Here is a 21,331-nt window from a genome sequence, read left to right as displayed (position 1 = left end):
TGAGAGCAGAGGGTCGGTGGTTCGATCCCCGGCCACGTCGTACCAATAGACGTGATAAAATAGAACTTGTTGATACCATGCCATGTGCTCGGCATTAAGGTGATAAAACAAGAACTGTTCGGACAAGTGCAAGCAGCCATACACACACGTCGCTTTTTAGTGCGGATCTTGAACGCGACGTTGAACACAATTTCACCTCACTTCACATAAAGAGGGGGTACGAGTGGCCCAGTCGCCTAAGTCGCCGCGATTCGCTGTGGAGAGCTGCGTTCCTTGGGCACGCCAGAAACCTATGGTTGTGGGTTCGAATCCCATACCCGTGCTCGTGGGTTTCACCGAAGTGGTAAACGTCTGAAACCTGCATCACTTCGGGTTTTCCTCCCACATTAAGCTGACACGCCGTGGTATAACTGGAATACTGTTAAAAGTGGCGTTAAACCCAACTCACTCACACACAAAAAAATATTAAGAATTTTGAGAGTAATACTCTTGGACAATACCGACTCACCTTTAAAATTTCGTCAGGTTCTGGATGTTATTAATAGATCTCACATTGTAACAAAATCCATTTTTAGTTCTGGAAACCCCAAAATTCCAATTTATAAAATATCATAAATAGATACCAGTTCAACACAGATTTATATACAAATATTCACAATAATATTCAACAGCTTATGAGCTCAGCTTCAGAAATAAATTCTGCTCTCATTTGTAGATACATCTAAAATGTCGCCTTGGAAACGCATACGTAAGCAAATGACGCAAGTTCAGCACTTGCGAAGGGTGTTTACAAAGTTTCACAATAAATATTAAAACAGCGTCTACGTTATAAGCCGGAAATGAAACCAACCTTCATTTCTACCCGCCTTCACATTGCTACCATGGGAACGAAAAAACAATTGAATTGCAAAAGACATCTTCAATACTTTACAGGTGTGTATACATATTTTTTTTAAAAATATTAGAAATAAATTTGTTACGAAACAATATCTAACTCTGATAAAACCCGAGTCAAATAACTGGCCAATATATAAAACAAGTACGGTGATTGGCATCAGGAGGACAATAGAGGGTCAACCTACAGTAAAAAGAGAGTGAGCGACCGAAACATATATCAAAGTGTTGCACATGTGACAACAATACATAATATATTCCTACTGTTGAAAAATGATGTCCAGCTTAAACGGATACAATTAAATATTTACAATTAATGTCAACATTAAATAAATAGTACAAAAAGAAGAATATATATATCTTGTACAACTGCTTCCTACAAATGGTTTATTGGGGCGGTTATACAGTTAACTACGGTTATAGCGAACACGCTTAAAACGAACTGACGGATATAACGAACTTACTTATTTGGTCCCGACTATTTGCTGTAGTTATTCTGTATATGTGCTTATGACGAACTACGGTTATAACGAACTAAAATTAGTAGTCCCCATGAGTTCGTTATAACCGTAGTTTACTGAAAACCATTTCGTTTGCCTGTTATTTCTTCAATAGTCTGTTGGCTAGCGGCAGGGCTAAAGCGTTCGCCCGTCACGCTGAAGCTCCGGCTTCGATTCCCACATGGGAACAAGTTTAGAAACCCATTTGTGGTGCTCCTGTCATGATGTCGCTGTAATGTTACTAAAAGTGGTGTAAATCCACACATACTCCTGCCGTCTTCAATAGTCTCCAAAGCGTACGTAAAATACATTCAGACATTTTCTTGCAAGAAAGGGATCAAGAAGGGATCCGGGTGTACTTGCTAAGGCGCTTTACTTTTAAGAACATGCATTCATGGTATAGTTTAATGTCACTTTCCTGGTAAACGACGCTCTGATTTGGTAGGATGCAAGGTCATTCTGGCGTGACCCGTAATGAGATTTTACTGAGTTTGAAGTACATGTAACAGTAAGGTGCTACACAAGTATGATATTTGTTATCTTGATGGAGTCTCTGTTCAATCAAGAAGTATCACCATAGTCTGGCGTGTGTTTGTAATTGCAGGTTGCAAGTACGAGGGGCGATCAATAAGTTTTGCAACTTCAATATAAGACCAAGTCGCAGAATATCTTTTGCACTTTTATTTTTCAATATAATCTCCATTCACCTCTATACACTTATTCCATTTGTCCTTCAAGCTTTTAATACCACTTTTATAGAAATCCGCAGATTGGCCCTCTAACCACGCCTCTGTGGCAGCCTTTCTGTCCTCGTCATCCTGGAAGCGTCTTCCACAAAGGGCAGATTTCATTTGCCGGAACAGGAAATAGTCACTGGGGCCTAAGTCTGGGCTGTAGGGTGGGTGATCTACCCCTCGTATTAGTTCCGGTAAAAGTGATCGGAGCCCAATAATGTATTTGTTTATTCTTTGTATTTTGCAGTTTATTTGTTTCACCGTTGATTTACTGTCCTTAATTTAATTGTTCAGAAGGAGTCATTGTTTAAGAAATATGAACATTGTTATTTAAACGTTGTATTTCAGCTGAATACATAGACATGAGGTACACGTTAATAACTGAATTTCTTGTATAACCTAACAATATTCAGTTCTCTAATTTCATTGGATTGACCAATCAATTACGAACTTTAATTCAAAGTAAACTTCCTGCTGCAATAATATTTCATATCAAACCACGAGTTTGGTGTCGCTCGTCGACCTGTTGCAGAATCATTGGTCGCAGCAGGTACTGTGCCAAAATAGATAAATTAATAGTGTTTGTATCACGTAATAATAATGTCCATAGAATAGGCTACTTATGATGGTATCTTGCGACCCGTGAAGATGCGGGTTGGAATTGGTCTTCAGCAACCCGTGCTTGTCGTAAGAGGTGACTAACGGGATCGGGTGGTCAGGCTCGCTACCTTGGTTGATGCACGTCATCGTATCCCAATTACATGGATCGATGTTCGTGATATCAATCACTGGATTGTATGGTCCAGATTCGATTATTTACAGACCGCCGTCATATAGCTGGAATATGTTGAGTGCGGCGTTAAACAACAAACAAACAAACACACCACTGTAGCCATGCTATTGACACTAATTTGCTTCTATCTACAGTTGACACCCAGTCCGAGATGTTAGTCCGGTCATGTGGCATGGAGTCGATGCTCAACACATGTGGAATGTTCCGGTTCAAGGAACACGACTACCACGGCTGCCTAATGTCGTGTAAGGCAAACGCTTGCAACGAGGCTAGTGTACTACGTCATGTGTCGTCATGCATATTTGTGTTCATTTTATCAGTTTTAGTTCTGTACACAAACAGTTGACCTTGACCTTTTGACCCACAAGAAGACATATCATCAATGACGTCACCGTTCCCCTGGTCACCCCTACCCCTCTCTATATGATGTCCCAGACACAGTTGGCCATAGACTGAACACTTGTCTATTAGAGGCCCAGACAGGGTGTGTCGATAGACCCAGACAGGGTACCGGTGTGTCGATGGACGTGAAGACATTAGGCAGATTGTACATACAATGAGGATAAGACAGCACATGTCTCAGAGACAGAACTTTAATAGACAGTGTGTGGACAGAGCAAAGGAGATTGTGTTTCTTTTTTTAAGTCGTATGAAGCTGACACTCATTTGACTGTTGATTCAATCTTGTCGAGACAAATGCTTACAGAGATATGTTAGCATCCAATTATTATCACCTGGTCTGTGAACGTCTGTCAGATACAGATGCGTACACATGTGTATATCTTCTTTATTTCATGTTACGGTTGCATTAGACTTATGAAGACATGCATTTATGTAAATCTTATCTCATTATCTCGACGTCAGATGGCGACTCATATTTCTTGACGTTTCTTGACATTTGAGAAGAATGCGGCCCTCTTAGGCCTAGAGGGGAAGACGACGTTTATTCAGCGTTAGAGTGAAGACATCGGCGTTTACGCAGGCGGGGTAAGCCGTTGCCTGGTACAGTCGACGTTAAATCGACTCACATTTACTCCACGTTAGAGGGGGGATTCAAGGCTCGTTCCCTTGACGTTATAGGGGGTATTCGAGGCTAGTTTCCTTGACGTTATAGGGGGTATTCGAGACTCGTTCTCTTGACGTTATAGGGGGACGTCAACTCTCGTTCCCTTGACGTTATAGGGGGAATTCGAGTCCTGTACCCTTGACGTAATAGGGAGAATTTGAGTCTCATTCTCTTGTCGTTAAAGAGGGAATTTGAGTCTCGTTCTCTTGACGTTTGAGAGGGATTTCGAGGCTCGTTCTCTTGACGTTATAGGGGGAATTCAAGTCCCGTTCCCTTGACGTTATAGGGGGAATTCGAATCTCATTCTCTTGACGTTATAGGGGGAATTCAAGTCCCGTTCTCTTGTCGTTAAAGAGGGAATTTGAGTCTCGTTCTCTTGACGTTTGAGAGGGATTTCGAGGCTCGTTCTCTTGACGTTATAGGGGGGAGGTCAACTCTCGTTCTCTTGACGTTATAGAGGGAAGTCACTCTTGTTCCCTTGACGCTGTAGGAGGGGAAATCGACTCTCGTTTTCTTGAAGTTACATGGGTAAGTCGACGTTAGATGAATAACGCAAGGATCGTGACAACGAGAGCTAATCTGTTCAACCTCTCATCTCCCTTTCCCCGTGTATAAAATAACACCGTTACATCGAATGTTGTTTGGTTCAGTGTTGTTTATCGAATCAATGTGGAGATTTAATATTAATATGTCACTGGCATATATACGACAATCACGTGCACTGGACTATCATCATGTACAATTCTACCATGCCACTTTGGAATCCTGCGTTCTGATTGGTCCGCCAGAGGTAAAGAATCTACATTAGACCATGATCCCGTTGATGACGGCTTGTTGCAAGCCTCCCTGTTTGGCAAATTCTTACTTCTTTAACGTTGCGAAATAATGTGTTGTGGTTCGTGTTAATATTTGCAGTACGTGTTAATAATATTTCAGGCGGACAGCTTGAAGAGCAAATACTAAGAAATTGTATTGTAACATTGAGTAGCATTAACTTGGCTTGACCTTTGGCGCTACTCTGCTTAGACTTCCCACTCGTAGTACTTATGACGTCATAATAGTGGTGTGTACTTTACAACGGTGGCTTTACATTCTTTTTGAAGTGGTTCTCTTATTGTGGTGCAAACTATTGTTCTGGTACACAAAGCAGACTTTATGCAGATTAAAACCGATCTTCAAAATTTACCCTTTCAACCTACCGAAAATACTAGGCTTAACCAATGACACATGACTAATGATTTCAGTTAAAGCCAAGAACACGTATGTTTCGGCATTGTGTTATGGTACAGGGGAGATAAACCTTGTGCGTTTTCAATTCAGAGGTTTCGAACTATGATTCGATACCTGCAAATATTTCAAATATTTCTACGTTTGAACCTCTACCTAAAAAAAACAGTCCAGGTCTATCTCCTAATGTATATGTATGGTTTTTTGTATAAAATGAATCAAGCAATTTTGAATTTAATTTGTTTCTGATACTTGCTATCATTGCAGAAGACGCAGGTAGATAATTTTATGAAAATAAATTTATACTAGGTGACAAAGCTGCCGACCAAAACAGCACATTTTTTTTCTTTTCTCATTTCAAGGCTGAAAGCAAGGAACAAATAGAAAGTGTAGTAAGTTTATTTCTTGTTTGGTATACCATGCCTTGTAGTCATTTTCATGTACTTTTTTAATTTGAGGATATTATTTGAGTACATCTGTTCTAAAGAAACTACAAAAGCTGTACCTGTTGAACATGTTGAGCATACATAAGCTCATGTCACCTCTCGTTTTGAGGAACTATTTTATTCCGCGATACAACTGGTTGTTGTATGACTGTCAGTGTAAACGTTCTATCCTAAATATAATTGTGTATAGATCAAGGTCTACCTCCTTGAGGTAAAACAAGTGATATAAAAAATTATATGAATCGCAAGCTCCGACGTTCATAGAGTTTGGCCCTCACTCTATGAAGATGCATACTCCAATGAACTCACACAAAATGATTCGCTCGTCACGCCGAAGACCCGGGTTCGATTCCCGACATGGGTACAATGTGTGAAGCCCATTTCTGGTGTCCCCCGCCGTGATATTGCTAAAAGCGGCGTAAAACCATACTCACTCACTCTCACTCACTCACTCACTCACACAAAGTGAAAGTCAATTCTTAAATATTAAAGTTTCTAAATATTTCACCTTATAGTTAACAAAGTCAAACGTAACTGTGATGACTGAGACTAAGATATTGGGGGCTGACAACAAACTTGTCAAGAGTGTAGCTCAATTTCCGTTTAATTCGTATGGGGCTCACAACTGACTGGAGTCCCATTTAAAACAGCCGTGCTTTCAAACCAAGGTATACACAGCACATAGTTAGTTATCTACATTCTACCATGACAAAACTAAGCCAACTCTCTGATGTGAAGGTTTTTTTAATATTTATTAACATAGTTTGGTGTGTATGCTCAAACATTGTATTGATTTCACAAACATTATATTTTATTCGAATAGGAAGCGACGTTGATAGCTTGCCGCGCAGAAACTTCGCGACCCCTAAAGAAAATAAAGCAAGCCCCGCAAGGTTAACTTCTAAACAGTACGCCTCTATTATGACGTCACACTTATCATTCTGACGCCGACATTATGATGTCACAGTCGGCCATAGAAAAACGCCAAATGTTAAGCTCTCCATGGTTCCTTTAGATTTGTATCGTGTTTTCTTCTCTAAATGTCTTGCTACACATACTTTGTATTTTGTAGTAATTTATTGTTGTACAAATAACTATTTGACATGCCTACCGACAATGACTGTATCCCCGAGTAAATGTTTCTGTAAAATACGCATCGGCCGTGTAAATCAGAGGTGGTGGTTGTAATTTGAAAACTCTGATTGACCAACAGGAATCGAATAATTTCGAAATTCATGGTAGAATTTGGAAAGAATAAAACCGACCGTAATTTGAGGTAGTCTCCCTGCAGATTAGATACCTCTTAATGAATATATTCATAAAGCGCTCGGTTCCAGATTAAACCATTCTACAATGACAAGGAAACCTTTAAAACTATATTCTTTCAGAACATGTCATTGTACATAGGTTAGCTATCCAAGAACATTCTTAATTTACATAATTTTATATAAAAACTTATCTTAATTTTCAACAAAATAACGATTTTTTTCCTGCTGAGGGCACTTAGTTGGAATAAAACAAAATACCATCATTATTATGGTCAGCTATCGTTTATCAATATATTTGGATGACCAGAATTACGCCTTATTTAAGCTAGTTGGTTATAAATAAATTGCAAGTAATTCCATGTAACTAGCCAAACAATTGGTCTTGCAGTTTTCTTTCGCTTACTTTGAGACAACTGTTTCCTGATTGGCTGATAGAGTGGACGGAAATTGTGTTGCCTTATTGCGTTGTACGATGCCTGTTGTTGTGAAGTTATTATTATTTATATGTATTTATTTATAACAATTGCCTTCAATATATTTTTTGCGATTATGGAAGTATAAACGTTTGAGAATATGTTTTAATTATTAGAACTGTATTCACAAGTCATGTTTTATTTTAAACGAAATAATAGGAAGTCAGGTGATATGTCTTAAGAGAGTTATCTTACCGTTTGCAGCTTATATATATTTCTGTATTGTTTGTTGTTGGCCACGTGATGTCCTCTCTTAAGGTCGTCGAGTTACTGACGTGAAAACGTTAAGCACTGTGATAGGTTATCACACAATTATCATATTTTCCAAATGTTCATTCTACTGTTTAAACGTCGGAGAATATTAAATCAAACGATGCCAATGAATTTGCAAAAAATGAAATTATTATTATATCTTATTGTAAAAAATAGCAAAAGTCCATTTAATCATGCCATTATTTTCATGAAATCTTATTATGAATAAAATATCAACACATTTCAATATTCGTTGTTGTTTTTAACCTTTGACGTCATTGTTGGCGCCAACGACTCGACATGCGTGACGTTGAATACACAGTTGAGTACACAGCCCTTGCGTGAGTTTTGAACAGCGAATGTTGTATCACGGCATATCATTTTGATGGGGAGAAAGCCCGAAGTAATACCCGATTGTACTTCATATTGATCATGGGCTCTACAATTAACTGACTTCGTTTTTAGCGTAGTATATGATGACGATTATGGAAACGTATATTATAATAACGTGTTATAATGGATATTATAATAACGTCGTGTGGTGGGATATTATAATACCGTCCTGTAGTGGGATATTATGATAACGTATTGTAGTGGGATATTAATTATAATAACGTCGTGTACTGAGATGTTATAATAACGTCGTGTACAGGGGTATTATAATGACCTCATGCAGTGGGATATAATACTAACGTATTGTAGTGGATATTATAATACTGTCGTGTAGCGGGATATTACAATAACGTCGTGTAGCGGGATATTACAATAACGTCGTGAAGTGGGGTATTATAATGACCTCATGCAGTGGGATATTATACTAACGTATTGTAGTGGATATTATAATACTGTCGTGTAGCGGGATATTACAATAACGTCGTGTAGCGGGATATTACAATAACGTCGTGAAGTGGGGTATTATAATGACCTCATGCAGTGGGATATTATACTAACGTATTGTAGTGGATATTATAATACTGTCGTGTAGCGGGATATTACAATAACGTCGTGTAGCGGGATATTACAATAACGTCGTGAAGTGGGGTATTATAATGACCTCATGCAGTGGGATATTATACTAACGTATTGTAGTGGATATTATAATACTGTCGTGTAGCGGGATATTACAATAACGTAGTGTAGTGGGCTATCATAAAAATGTCGTGTACTGGAATATTATACCGTCGTGTAGAGGGATATTACAATAACGTCGTGTAGAGGGATATTACAATAACGTCGTGTAGTGGGATATTACAATAACGTCGTATAGTGGGATATTATAATTACGTCATATAAAGGAATATTATAATAACGTCGTGTAGTGGGATATTATAATAACGTCGTGTAGTGGGATATTACAATAACGTCGTATAGTGGGATATTATAATTACGTCATATAAAGGAATATTATAATAACGTCGTGTAGTGGGATATTATAATTACGTCACGTAAAAGGATATTATAATAACGTATTGTAGTTGGATATCATAATAACCTTATGTCGTGGGATATCATAACAACGAATCGTAGTATATATTATAATCACGTCTAGTACTGGAATATAACAATAACGTCGTGTAGTGGGATATTATAAAAACGTCGTGTACTGGAATATTATAATAACGTCATGTAGTGAGATATGATCACAACGTCGCGCAGTGGGATATTATAGTTACCTCGAAAACTATAAGACAATGTCGGTATGATATTTGCTTCATCAAAATGTGTTATTCATCTGCCAAACTAGCAACAACACCGTTCAACATGTACATCATTAACAAAACGTCCGCATTATGTGTAACAAACTGGATTATGTGTAAAACAGGTACATTCAATGTGACACCTGACATTTACACGTACAACCCTGCGAGACCTGATATTTACACGTACAACCCTGTGACACCTGATATTGACTACAGCAGTAGTGAAGCAGCTGCAGAACTGAATGCTGTTGTACAAAACAACCTAAGCGCTACGGCTGTGGTATGTCTATGTTAAGGTATGGGAGTTACGATCACCTTAGCGCTACGCCTGTCGTAAGTCTATGTTAAAGTATGGGAGTTACGATCACCTTAGCGCTACGCCTGTCGTAAGTCTATGTTAAGGTATGGGAGTTACGATCACCTTAGCGCTACGCCTGTCGTAAGTCTATGTTAAAGTATGGGAGTTACGATCACCTTAGCGCTACGCCTGTCGTAAGTCTATGTTAAGGTATGGGAGTTACGATCACCTTAGCGCTACGCCTGTCGTAAGTCTATGTTAAAGTATGGGAGTTACGATCACCTTAGCGCTACGCCTGTCGTAAGTCTATGTTAAAGTATGGGAGTTACGATCACCTTAGCGCTACGCCTGTCGTAAGTCTATGTTAAAGTATGGGAGTTACGATCACCTTAGCGCTAAGATCGATGTGTACAACGGCAGCCTGGTACTTATAACTGGTTAACACAACCGTGCCAATAAAAGTGAAACCGGAATTAATATTGTCCTCATCACAGTGTTGGCTATTCGATAAATATTAATACGTCCAATTCCAATGATGTGATCATGAACGAAACACGCATCCTCCACCGTTTCCCCTTTGGACTCCGTATCGGAATGGTCTCAAAAGTCTCCGATGCCCGTAACAGCCGGGTAAATGAAATCCGATGAAGAGGCTGAAATACCCCGGCTGTTGGTTTGTCTGGTCCAGACTGTATTCTATAATGCCTGACCACGATGTCTGGAACAGCTGGAATATTGCCGAGTGCAGACCAAAAACACATCCCAATCTCACGTGGAATGCATCTAAACAACGTATTGTATTTTACGGGCGGTTCTGAAACCCTGGTCGTCATAACTGCATCCATATTTGCACACACAAAACGTTTTTGTTTATATATATGTTTAATAAATTTATCTAAAATACTGACATCTGTGAATGGTATCATACCCACATTATTGCAGTTATACACCAGCATACACTGTACATTGGAGTCTCCACTAGGAACATATAACAACACATAGAGATTCAAATATAGTGTAAATATTCCTAATGTATAAATATATACAGTAATATTTCATTTTAGACGCAGCAGTATGACATTAACAATATTACGAATTCAGCTTCATTCAGAAGTGGAAAATAAAACAAAAACAGGGTAGAATAAACTATTGAAGACATTTGTAAAAAATCTGACAAAGGGACACAACTCTGTACAGCGAATTGCTGAACTTGGGATCTGGAATTTCGTGATGTCGACGGCAACAGCCGTCTTGATTGTACACAGACACAGCAGGTCCCCACTAACTTATTAGGATACCTCTATTGTTAACAAGGGTATTTGCAACGTAAAACAATGGAATACAATAACATATACCACGAACACTCGTCAATCCAGACACTAACGTTAACTTTGACACCTTCAGTTAGTAAATGTATTATATATTCACAGTTAGCTAGGGTAGGATGAAAATAAATATTTGAGAACAGCTAAGAAACCAGAGCGATTGCTGACATCATTGTTATCTAGACGACAACAGTTTGAAAACTGAGATCATTACCATAAGCCGACACTTATTTCCCTTCTCATACACCATTGACCGATGTGCAGAGTTGCATCCCTTAGCTGTGTAAGGAACCGCTGATAGTAGGATCAAAATTCATATTTGACCTGATTATGAAAAATGGTTCCGCAAAACGATATCCGTGCTTCACAAGGGGGTGAAGTCTGCAACCTGCGATTCTCTGAGCTTTTCTCCCCTTTTCCTGACACACCCTGATAAAATTGAAACTAAACTCATCCAACGCTTGGACAACCGTTCTCATGTGACTGTCCTGGTCAGGACTACACATGATCAGAGCTCCAGATAAGCTTTTGGTGTTGTGGGTATTTTACCCATGCATTTTAAAATCATTGGGTATCAGTAATTCTATCTGCGTATTCAAATTTCTGTTACCCACTAGTTTTTACACATGTGGGTATTTAAGTTAAATATTTAAAAACACTATTCATCTAGTCCCTGCAAACTGGTGTCGTGTGGGTTCGAGAGCTTTATGGGACTCAAAAATACCACGATACTTCCACAAGAAACTGTGATGGCAAATGATCACGATGATGTCATCGTGGAGTTTGGCAAGGTTGACGGAATGCCCGTTTATAATTTCAAAATAAGTTGCTGATTTGCTAATCGAATACGCAGGGTTACTTCACAATATTTTGATGATACGCACAAGTTTTATTTTTGTAGCGTATCTGTAATGTTCGTTGCGTATTTGATACGCTTGGATTATATTTTACTGTGTATTTCTGCATTTCTGATGCGTATTACACGCAGATACGCAGCTTATCTGGAGCTCTGACATGATACTACATTAGAATGAGACCCATAAAAATGGTATAGAAACATTGGAACCAATCTGAATCAGGCACGTGACGGCAGATGTCAAAAACGGTCATAGTGCTAGAGCAGCTCATTTCAATATCTTTAAAATTCGAAAAGCATTACTACGAGAACGATGAGAAATTGGTGGCTGATTGCAAAGAAAGTGTACATGCGCGTCCGTGGCTAAAAATTTTAGGATCGCCGTTCCATCCATCCAGACTCGGTAAGCTAGAAGTGAATTTCCTATGTATGTCTGTTGTTAGTGATATGGTCTATATTCTCCACACGCAGTGGTAACATCTGGTGGATTCACATTATGACTAATGAATGCAATTATATAAATCAACAATACACTGTGACAAACATCCAGTTAAACTAAAACCACCGTGTCATCTAAACACAATATTTTGGCGTGTGACAGCTTATGTTGTCAGATAAATGCATAGATTAAAAAACCACAACGAAATATTTCCATACATCATCAAATTTAAAATTTGGGAAACTACAGACTTGTTCGGTAGTAGATCAGTAGACTTGTAAAACGTGAACAGCGCCATATGCATGCTGTAGTAATGGGGCAACTATACACGCCCACAGACAGTATATAGTAACACTATATATTGAGTCCAAGAATAACTGATGAAGCTGGCGTCAACGCAACTGCTATATGATAAGCACATACAGTATACCGGGGTCAGGGTGAGTGTGAGTGAGTTACTAACAGTATCATGCCAATATATCTGTATTGGGATAGATTTGGGAAACGAACCCGGGTGTGCGAGGTGATGAGCGACGGCTTTTACCATTTACCCACCCGACCCTTAACACAGTGAAAATCCGTTCATCCGTATGGTAGCGTTCCAACCGAAATGGACGGTTTAACGATCAGTGCAGAATAATTAACAGATATTTTTATATGGACTAAAAGGGGTTTAAAGTTCAGCTAATCCCCCTTTGTGTGCACACAAAAAATGATCGTCCTGCGTCCTTGAACTATTAGGGGGAAATGAAAAGTATTAACTGAAAATACCTTTGCAGCTTATTGGGATTGAACATAACCAGAAGCTCAACCTTAAATGTGCAAAGACAGATAATGGACTAGGGAATTAATGAGCTAGTGTATATAATGACATACAATTTTCACATCCTGTTAATCTTTATGGTGTGGAATATTAGCAGGGCATATTACAGTGAGTGAGTGAGTTGGGTCTTAAGCCGCTTTTAACAATATTCCAGCAGTATCACAGCGGCAATGGCCTTCAGTGCGACGACCGAACGCTTTAACCACTAGGCTACCCCAACGCCCGACGGCATATCAGCAACCCCCCGTTTAATTACATGTCTTTAAAGAATACATGTCGTATCAGGTATATTATGTTCAGATTTCAAATCAATTACAGTATATAGGGATGCATTTCACAGCAAGCACGCGGTTCATAATCCTTTCATCTCATGCGTATCACAATGCCTAAATACCGTATTCGACGTAATAAGCGCCCAGCTCTAATAAGCGCTCACGGCGATATTTGCTAACATATTGGCTAGTGAACAATCCCAAGTAGCACCCCTTCCGATTGATCAATGTGCACAAGACTTATTTATTCGCGTATAATACGCACTCATGTGTTATATGACCCTTAATTATGGGCAATTAAATTCTGGAAAAATATAACTGTCGTTTATAAACATTTCATATAAACCACGAAATTTATCCTTTAACTCTGTTTGTTTCACCAAAATAATATTCTAATAAGTGCCCCCTATTTCTAATGTTGAGAGCGCCCTGGGCGCTTATTACGTCGAATACGGTACATATCCTCTACCCTAGTCATCCCTTCATCCCTGCCCAGCAATACCACCCGAGTGCCAGGTTGTGTACCTCTCTGGATTCATTGAACGTTCAATCATTGCAAATACCAAAATACCGAAGACAAGGGCGAGGATCCCCGACATAATGATCAACCGCTCGGCCCTTTTGGCGTACTTGGCCGCCCTGTCGATGTTGCCCCTCATGATTCCTTCGTCAAACTCAGTCTTTGCCTTGAAGGCGTAGTAACAGGCGGGGATGCCGGTCGGAAAGAAGAAGAAAATTGCTATAGTTCCAAAGACCTTCAAGAATTTTAACTGTTTTTGGCGTAGCGGTCGATCTAAATCTCGCCATCTTTCTGGAATTGCGCGAGTCTGTATTTCACGTGTTCCATCCGACTGAGGTACCACAACCCGTTCTTGTATTACAACATTGTTCCCACTTCTGTTGTCGTAAACAACTGGTAACGAGTACCCGGATGTCGGGGCTTGGTTTGGGGTCGTGGATGGCTCTGTAGGTGGTTGTGCAGAGGCAGTTTTCTGTGCTAAAATGTCTTTTTTTGACGGCGGTGGTGGAAGTCGTATGGCGGAAGTAGTCCCATTTTCGGCATTTGGCGCATGTCCATTTTGAACTTCTGGTGTAGGGTCTGTTGATGATTCTTCGAAAGCCTCATTCTCGTATCCGACGTTGAGTCTGAACGTACCTCCGTTGATGTGTGGCTGAATATCGCTCTCACAGACGCTCTGGCTAGAGACCAGTTGGTCGGCCATTCTGAAACAGAAAAATGTTAAATACACAGTCATCACAGAATAAAAAAAACATTCCTACTAACTGAATATGGTATCCTTCATTTGAAACATGACCAGAGAAGATCCGGGGTAGAGAAGCTCTTCAGCAGCCCATGCTTGTCGTAAAAGGCGACTTTGCTTGTCGTAAGAGGCGACCAACGGTATCGAGTTGTCATGCTCGTTGACTTGGTTGATACATGTCATCGTATTCCTATTGCGTGGATCGTTGCTCATTTTGCCAATCACTGGACTCTCTGGTCCAGGTTGATTATTTACAGACCGCCGTCATATGGCTGGAATATTGCTGAGTGCGGCGTTAAACAACAAAACAACATTTGAAACCTAGATTATGCTTCAGGTATGACAAATGAAAATGTTGCCATGCACAAAAATGTGGCTTAACGTCGCGTTGAAGATTCTTCCACTTATATAGCGACGTGCGTGAATATATGTGTGTTACTGTCTGTACTAGTCCAGGCTTACTAGTGCTCACTGTCCTAGCCCACCCAGATACCATGCCACGAATACCAGATTCAGACACAGTATACTGACTCCGAACTGAAGAGTTCTTTTTGTCCCTTTTATGTCGAGCGCCGGTTAGGGTAGCGACCGGGGATCGAACCACAGACATTCAACTCATTGGGCAGAAGCTCTATTACACCATAAAAATACAGTTTCATGAAAAATATCAGTATACAAGTCTAATTATGCAATTCTGGTATGAGTGAGTGAGTGAGTGGCGTTGTATGGTATTTCAACTATATCCCGGAACCTGAGCTTAATAACCCCGTGCGAGCGCGAGTGAGTGAATGTGTGGGCTACTTAGAACAGTTTTTCAGTTGTATCACGGCATGTCAGCTTGACGTTTGAGTAAAACCAGAAATGATGCAAGTCTTAGACGTTTTCTGTTCTGGCGAAGCCCAACTATTGTATTTACTAAGAAAAACCCGATAGACTGTATTGATTATTTGCCATTTGCATCACCCTTGCTGACAAATCTTCAAACTTGGAGGAGCTACATACAACACTTTTTTATAACTTAAAAAATCCAGTGATGAGCTCTTGTTAAAGAATTGCAAAATTAAGACGGTTTTCTACACTGCGTTAAACATTCCCCTTCACTGCTTGACACGTGACGTTCCATCCTAACTTCTAAAAAAACAAATATTCAGATCAAAAGGAAAAAGCAAATGCATCACGTCATACAGAGATAAGAAACGGAAGTGAAAAGCATGTCATTCTTTGCTGCTTGCCACAATAACGTTAATGTCCTGTGCTGGTGGACCAGAATTGGCTTCGTTTAGAGTGGCCTGTCGGGCTTCGTCTTCACAAAGACAGTGTCGCCTATGAGGCACTTAGAGCCAACTGTATATTGTTAATTATGGTGTCGCCTCGCCCAATATGTTTCTGCTAACCTAATATGACACCGTATACGCCAACTAAAGACACCATAACACTTTCAATCGGTATAAACGATAGGACCAGTACATATTTCCGGTACAACGCTTTAATGTAAACATAAACGCTAACAATGGAATATATAATGCACTACATGTGCATGATTAAACAATGATACAAAGGATATATTATAAAAATACCGCATGTTATCAGAAATCTGCGGGCCACTGTAACTTGATAGCAGTCCGCTTTTCCCTAACGACGGGCTGTTATCTATTCTATTCCTATTTGACGTCATTGGCGTCACGTTTCTTGTTTGTGACGTCATCCCATATCATAGCTAAAAATGGATAGAATAAAACCGCCCGCATGTTATAAAAATGAGCGGGCCACTGTAACTTGATAATGCCCTCATATTGCTTGACGAAGGGCCATTATCCCACCCGTTGTTATGTGACGTCATAGGATGGGGATAGGTAACGTCACGTTCAATAGTGACGTCATCTGGTTTGTTCTATGACGTTTCCATATTTGTAAAAGTGGGTCGTGTTAATTTGCAGTAAATGTTTCAAAACCGATATTGTTGTTTCTTTTTATTTGATTACAAATGCCATCCATTTTAGCTATAATAATGGTAACGCTATTTCACCCTTACCATTATGTTCTATGACGTTTCTACTTGTGACTTTTTTTCCTATTATGTTTCTTAAAGTCATGAACGTGGTTCCTTTAAAAAATAATGTCTTTGCACATCACAATTAATGCTATTAAAACACAAAACAGTTTCGAATAACGAATGTCGGTACCAGAAGTTTCATGTGAAATATGTGAGGTGGGTGTTGGAAAATCTAAAATGGCTGTTACTGACGGCATACGGTTTCATATTAGGTCAGTAACAACCATCTTGGATTTTTACTGACGGTATACGGGCTCATATGGGGGTTAGTAGTTCTGCCCTCTGATTGGTCAATCTGACCTTGAGGCATAATAAGGCACGGAAGTGAGTAGGCTATGCAACATTACAATGCCTCAAGAGCTTTCCTGGAGTTCCTCACAAGCGAATCTTGATGGAGCATCGATAAATCCAAGAATACCATAAACATGAGGTTATTTAGCTAAACTGTAGCTGATCCTGATTACAAGTCGGGGTGGTTACGCGATGATTCTGTTCTTATTGTGGTTCCGTTGTTCTTGTACGTTTCGGAAGGTTACACATCATGATGATTTAGTCAGGGCTGACAGGGAGATTTGGGCCATAACCTGGGGCTGGGTCTTTAGTCTGAGACAGATTATTCTGTTGAGTCACACTTCAAGACATACAATGTTTCGCCGTGACATGACAAAGACAAGATTTCTTTATACACAACAATGTACTAGTATTCATGGGATTAAACCTGAGGATTACTTATTTGTTCAGCATTTGGGGGAAGAGATTATTTATTATGACAAAAAAAACTTGTGTTTGCTTCACGGTCATATTGAAAAATTGAAGCATTACTCATTGAAATGTTATCTAGTCTGATATTTGGTTCAATTTGTTCCTGCCATTTTTTCAGAATATTATTATTTATCTTCCAGTTGAAATTTCCAAACCAGAATTTTTTTTAAAAAGCTGCAAATTTGTATAAACTGTATTTTTTGGTCAAAATGTGTCGTTGGGATTTGTGTAATGCAAGCATTTGCCACATGTATGGACTTGGGTACATTTAGAATTGGGACATGTTTTTATCTTAATTTTTTTACCGAATGAAAACTGCATTCATACCCCCCAAAAACGAACACACAATAATAGTCCACAATCACATGCAATTAATTATTGTACCTGATAATGAGAACTTGTAAACCGTTTTTCGGGTTTTATTCACAAGGGTCATCAGAAGATGTCAAAACCCCTGGGGCCCCAGGTGATGTTAACACCACCTTGGCCTAAACAACACTATCTATCATCTTATCCAATCATATATAAACTTGTGAAATTCAATTCATAGATATATTCATCTCATTGTCGCATGCATGTGTTAATATGAACAATCATATGAACGGTGAACGTACAAGGACGAATCCAACATTTTTAAAAGGGAGGGGTCCAAATATATCAAAATCCTCTCTCAGAAAATGTTACTGCCTACAGAAGAGTGTATTTGTTTTTCAAAAGGGGGTGGGGGTGGGGGTGGGGGTGGGGGTGGACCCCTGGTCTCCCTCTGGATCCGCCAGTGACGTGAGTGTATGTATTTTATAGGACAGTGAGACAGTAGGCTCTACGCTCCAGTGATCGCCACAAATCCAGCCAGGCGTGGCGGCAGATGATCCGATTACAATTGAACGGCGGCTCGTATTGTCGGAATATACATGTCTTCACGTGTCTAGACAGTAAATGTAGGACCAGCAACCATGTCGGAATATGTTTGTAATGGAATTCTAGAGAGAGTGAATGTTGGTTAACGCCAGACTCGGTAAATGTCATTTTAGAAGTTACTTCAATATATGTTTGCATTTATGCAGGTATAAACGTGCACAATGAGTAAGCGGATTTTAAGGCCCCATTACACAGGGCTGCGACCTTTGTGCCACCTTCGAGCGATCAAAAACTGGCCAGGACGCTCAATGGTCGCCTTTACCCAGAAAATCATGTTTTTATGTAACTGCTCCATGCTGCAGTTGTTCAGCAGTAACTGCTCGAGTTGTTCAGCGTCTGCAACCACAATGAAACACTGCAGGTACAAGCCCTCTATTTATAGGCAGACTGAGGAGGCACTACATGTAGCTCAAAGGAGGCAGACAAGAGGCAGAAGCATTGCCATGGTGTCTCAAGTGTTCCCGTGGTCGCCGAATGGAGGCACGGCGGTCGCCATACTCATCGTTCAATTCACGCTGTTGGTCGCCCAAAGAAGGCAGAAGGGAGGCAGAAGCATCGCACAGATCGACGGGAAAAGATTTCAGCAGAACGCATCTATTACCTGGCGACCATTGGGCGACCACTGGGCCTTCATTCTGCAATGCTTCTGCCTCATTTGAGCCACCTCTGAGCAACCAACCTCCTCGGCGACCTTTGTGCGACTGTTTTGAACATGTTCAAAACTTCACGGCGACCATGGCGTCCATGGCGATGTCTCAACCTCCTGTGTACCACCTTGGAACGGCCTAGGCAACCATTCTGCCTCCTTTGAGCTTCCAACGACGACCTGGCAAATTCTATGGTCGCACACGGGAGGCACAAAGGTCGCCATCCTGTGTAAAGGCCCCATAAGGCAAGTATACACATCGGTTTTAATGTTTATACCTCAATAAACACAAAAAAACATTATGAAGTCAATTCATTTAAATAAATACGTCAACAATAACATCTTCACAGACTGCTTAGATACCCATCAACACAAATACAACTGTATATAACAGCACGAAATTAGTGACATCATTCAGCGTAATATAGACTAGCCCCGCCCATTCTTATCAGCCAATAAGGAAACAGTAGTTAAAGGGCGCGACCTAATATTTTTCGGTTTCTGGAAATCCAAAACAGTTTCTTAGTAAGACAACGAAATGCCTTGGAACCACTTGCAATATATTTATATCTACATGAACAAAAATCAAATCTGGACCAGACAAACCAGTGATCGGTAGGACGTTCAACGACCCACGCCATGTGGATTTGCGATGGGACACATTCACCCTGGCCATACAGAATCACTGTTTCCCACTGCAGTCGACATGTGTGATGTGACGGCCATCACCTATGCTACGAAATAGTAACGGGGCAACGTGGGGGCATTTGGATAGGAAAGTGGTACCCCGTGAAGATCCGGGGTAGAATAGGTCTTCAGCAACCCATGCTTGCCGTAAAAGGCGACTACGCTTGTTGTAAGAAGCGACTAACGGGATCGGGTGGTCAGGCTCGCTGACTTGGTTGATGCATGTCATCGTATCCCAATTGCGCAGATGTCAATCACTTGACTGTCTGGTCCAGACATTATGTACAGACAGACGTCATATAGATGGAATTGCCGAGTGCGGCGTTAAACAACAACAAACAAACAAACAAACAAAAGAACAAAGCTCACACACACGCGCCTCCTAGCTCTCTATCACTTATGATCATTCACTTTCCCATGATAACTCACGCACTCACTCTCTCACCTCGTGTTTCCATGTATGCCAAACAAACATGAATACGAACGATGCTGAAAGAATCTAAATGACTCAATTAGCATAAACCTCTCTAATTCATTATACACCTTGCATACCTATGAGTCCCGAGTACGCCGGTATAGCGCCAACAGCTGTGGGGACCGACATACCGCAGTACTGCCGACCGCTCATGGCCAATAATACACCGACCATCAATAAATCAATCAACTCTTTCCCAGACAATGATACCCAACTGACCTAATTGGTAATCAATAATCGATATTATTGACGTGTACAGGTAGCCATACTGGATCAAGGTTGACATTCAAAACACCGCGTCGATGGATACGCCTTCAGATATTTAATATATATTCAATATATACCAGGTGAGTAGTATTTACACCTGTATCATATACCCTGTTGGCGGATGCAGGGTGTTTAAAAGGGAGGGGTAAAAAATACCGATATCCTTTCTCAGATAATTGCACTGCCTACAACATAGTAAATTTGGTTTTCCTAAAAATAAAAATAAAAAAAGGGGGGGGGGGGGGGGGTCCATGCTCCCCCCTCTGGTCCCGCCTGTGTGATCACAGGTAGCTGCTGTGTCACGGCGATCAATAATCCACGCCAAAGCAGCTAATACAGGTCACGCTGTACTATACTGCCTCAGTAAATACAGCCTAAACTAAGAACCTAGAAACTGTGCAATATTGTTAACAGTCACATGGTATTCCTTACCTGTCCGCTTGGTGACGTCAACTCTGAAGTGTTTGATTAGGCGGATGAACATTCCACGCGGGTTGATGAAATAAACAATCTGTCAAACATGATTGAAATCCACAAGTTACGTCTATTTCCTGAGTATGTGAGTGTGTAAGTCTGACATGGTTGTCCTGGACAGTGACACACGTTGTTAGTGAGACTCTCGCTTGGCCTTTATTCCCGCTTGGCCGGCCATGCTCAACGACTCAGGCTGCGTGCGGGCGATTGCTTCACATGTGTACGAAAACATAAACGACAACTCTCCCAAGTCTGATCAAGCTCAGGGATCGACCATTGGATACTCGGGGGTGTGGTGTGGTGTGGTGTGGTAGAGTGGGGTGGGGTAGGGTGGGGTGGGTTGTGCAGAGCAATCTTTTCAGCTGCAGCTAGAATACCAGGTATTTCTAATTGCAGACAATTTCTTTTTTTAAACCTTTAA

The 21,331-nt window shown here is 40.4% G+C and overlaps 1 protein-coding gene and 1 long non-coding RNA gene across 2 annotated transcripts in view; one reads left to right on the top strand and one right to left on the bottom strand.

The window, feature by feature from the left end:
* The window catches only part of LOC124117054, a 33,486-nt gene extending 27,491 nt beyond the window's left edge, over positions 1–5,995 (top strand). The window contains exon 3 of the long non-coding RNA XR_006858222.2: positions 3,056–5,995. This is a non-coding gene — a long non-coding RNA (uncharacterized LOC124117054). The remainder of the gene's footprint in view (positions 1–3,055) is intronic.
* Positions 5,996–13,704: 7,709 nt separating this feature from the next.
* Positions 13,705–21,101, bottom strand: LOC124117051. Its single transcript, XM_046478746.2, has 2 exons — positions 20,869–21,101; positions 13,705–14,590 (listed from the first exon to the last, which is right to left on the bottom strand). Exon 2 carries the CDS (start codon positions 14,587–14,589, stop codon positions 13,849–13,851), a length of 741 nt encoding a protein of 246 aa, XP_046334702.1. The 5' UTR covers position 14,590; positions 20,869–21,101; the 3' UTR covers positions 13,705–13,848.
* Between the last annotated feature and the right edge of the window lie 230 nt (positions 21,102–21,331).

The sequence above is a fragment of the Haliotis rufescens genome, unplaced genomic scaffold, assembly GCF_023055435.1.
Source record: "Haliotis rufescens isolate VD_foot unplaced genomic scaffold, xgHalRufe1.0.p SCAF_45, whole genome shotgun sequence".
NCBI lineage: Eukaryota > Metazoa > Mollusca > Gastropoda > Lepetellida > Haliotidae > Haliotis > Haliotis rufescens.
This window is presented reverse-complemented; position numbering and strand designations above follow the sequence as displayed.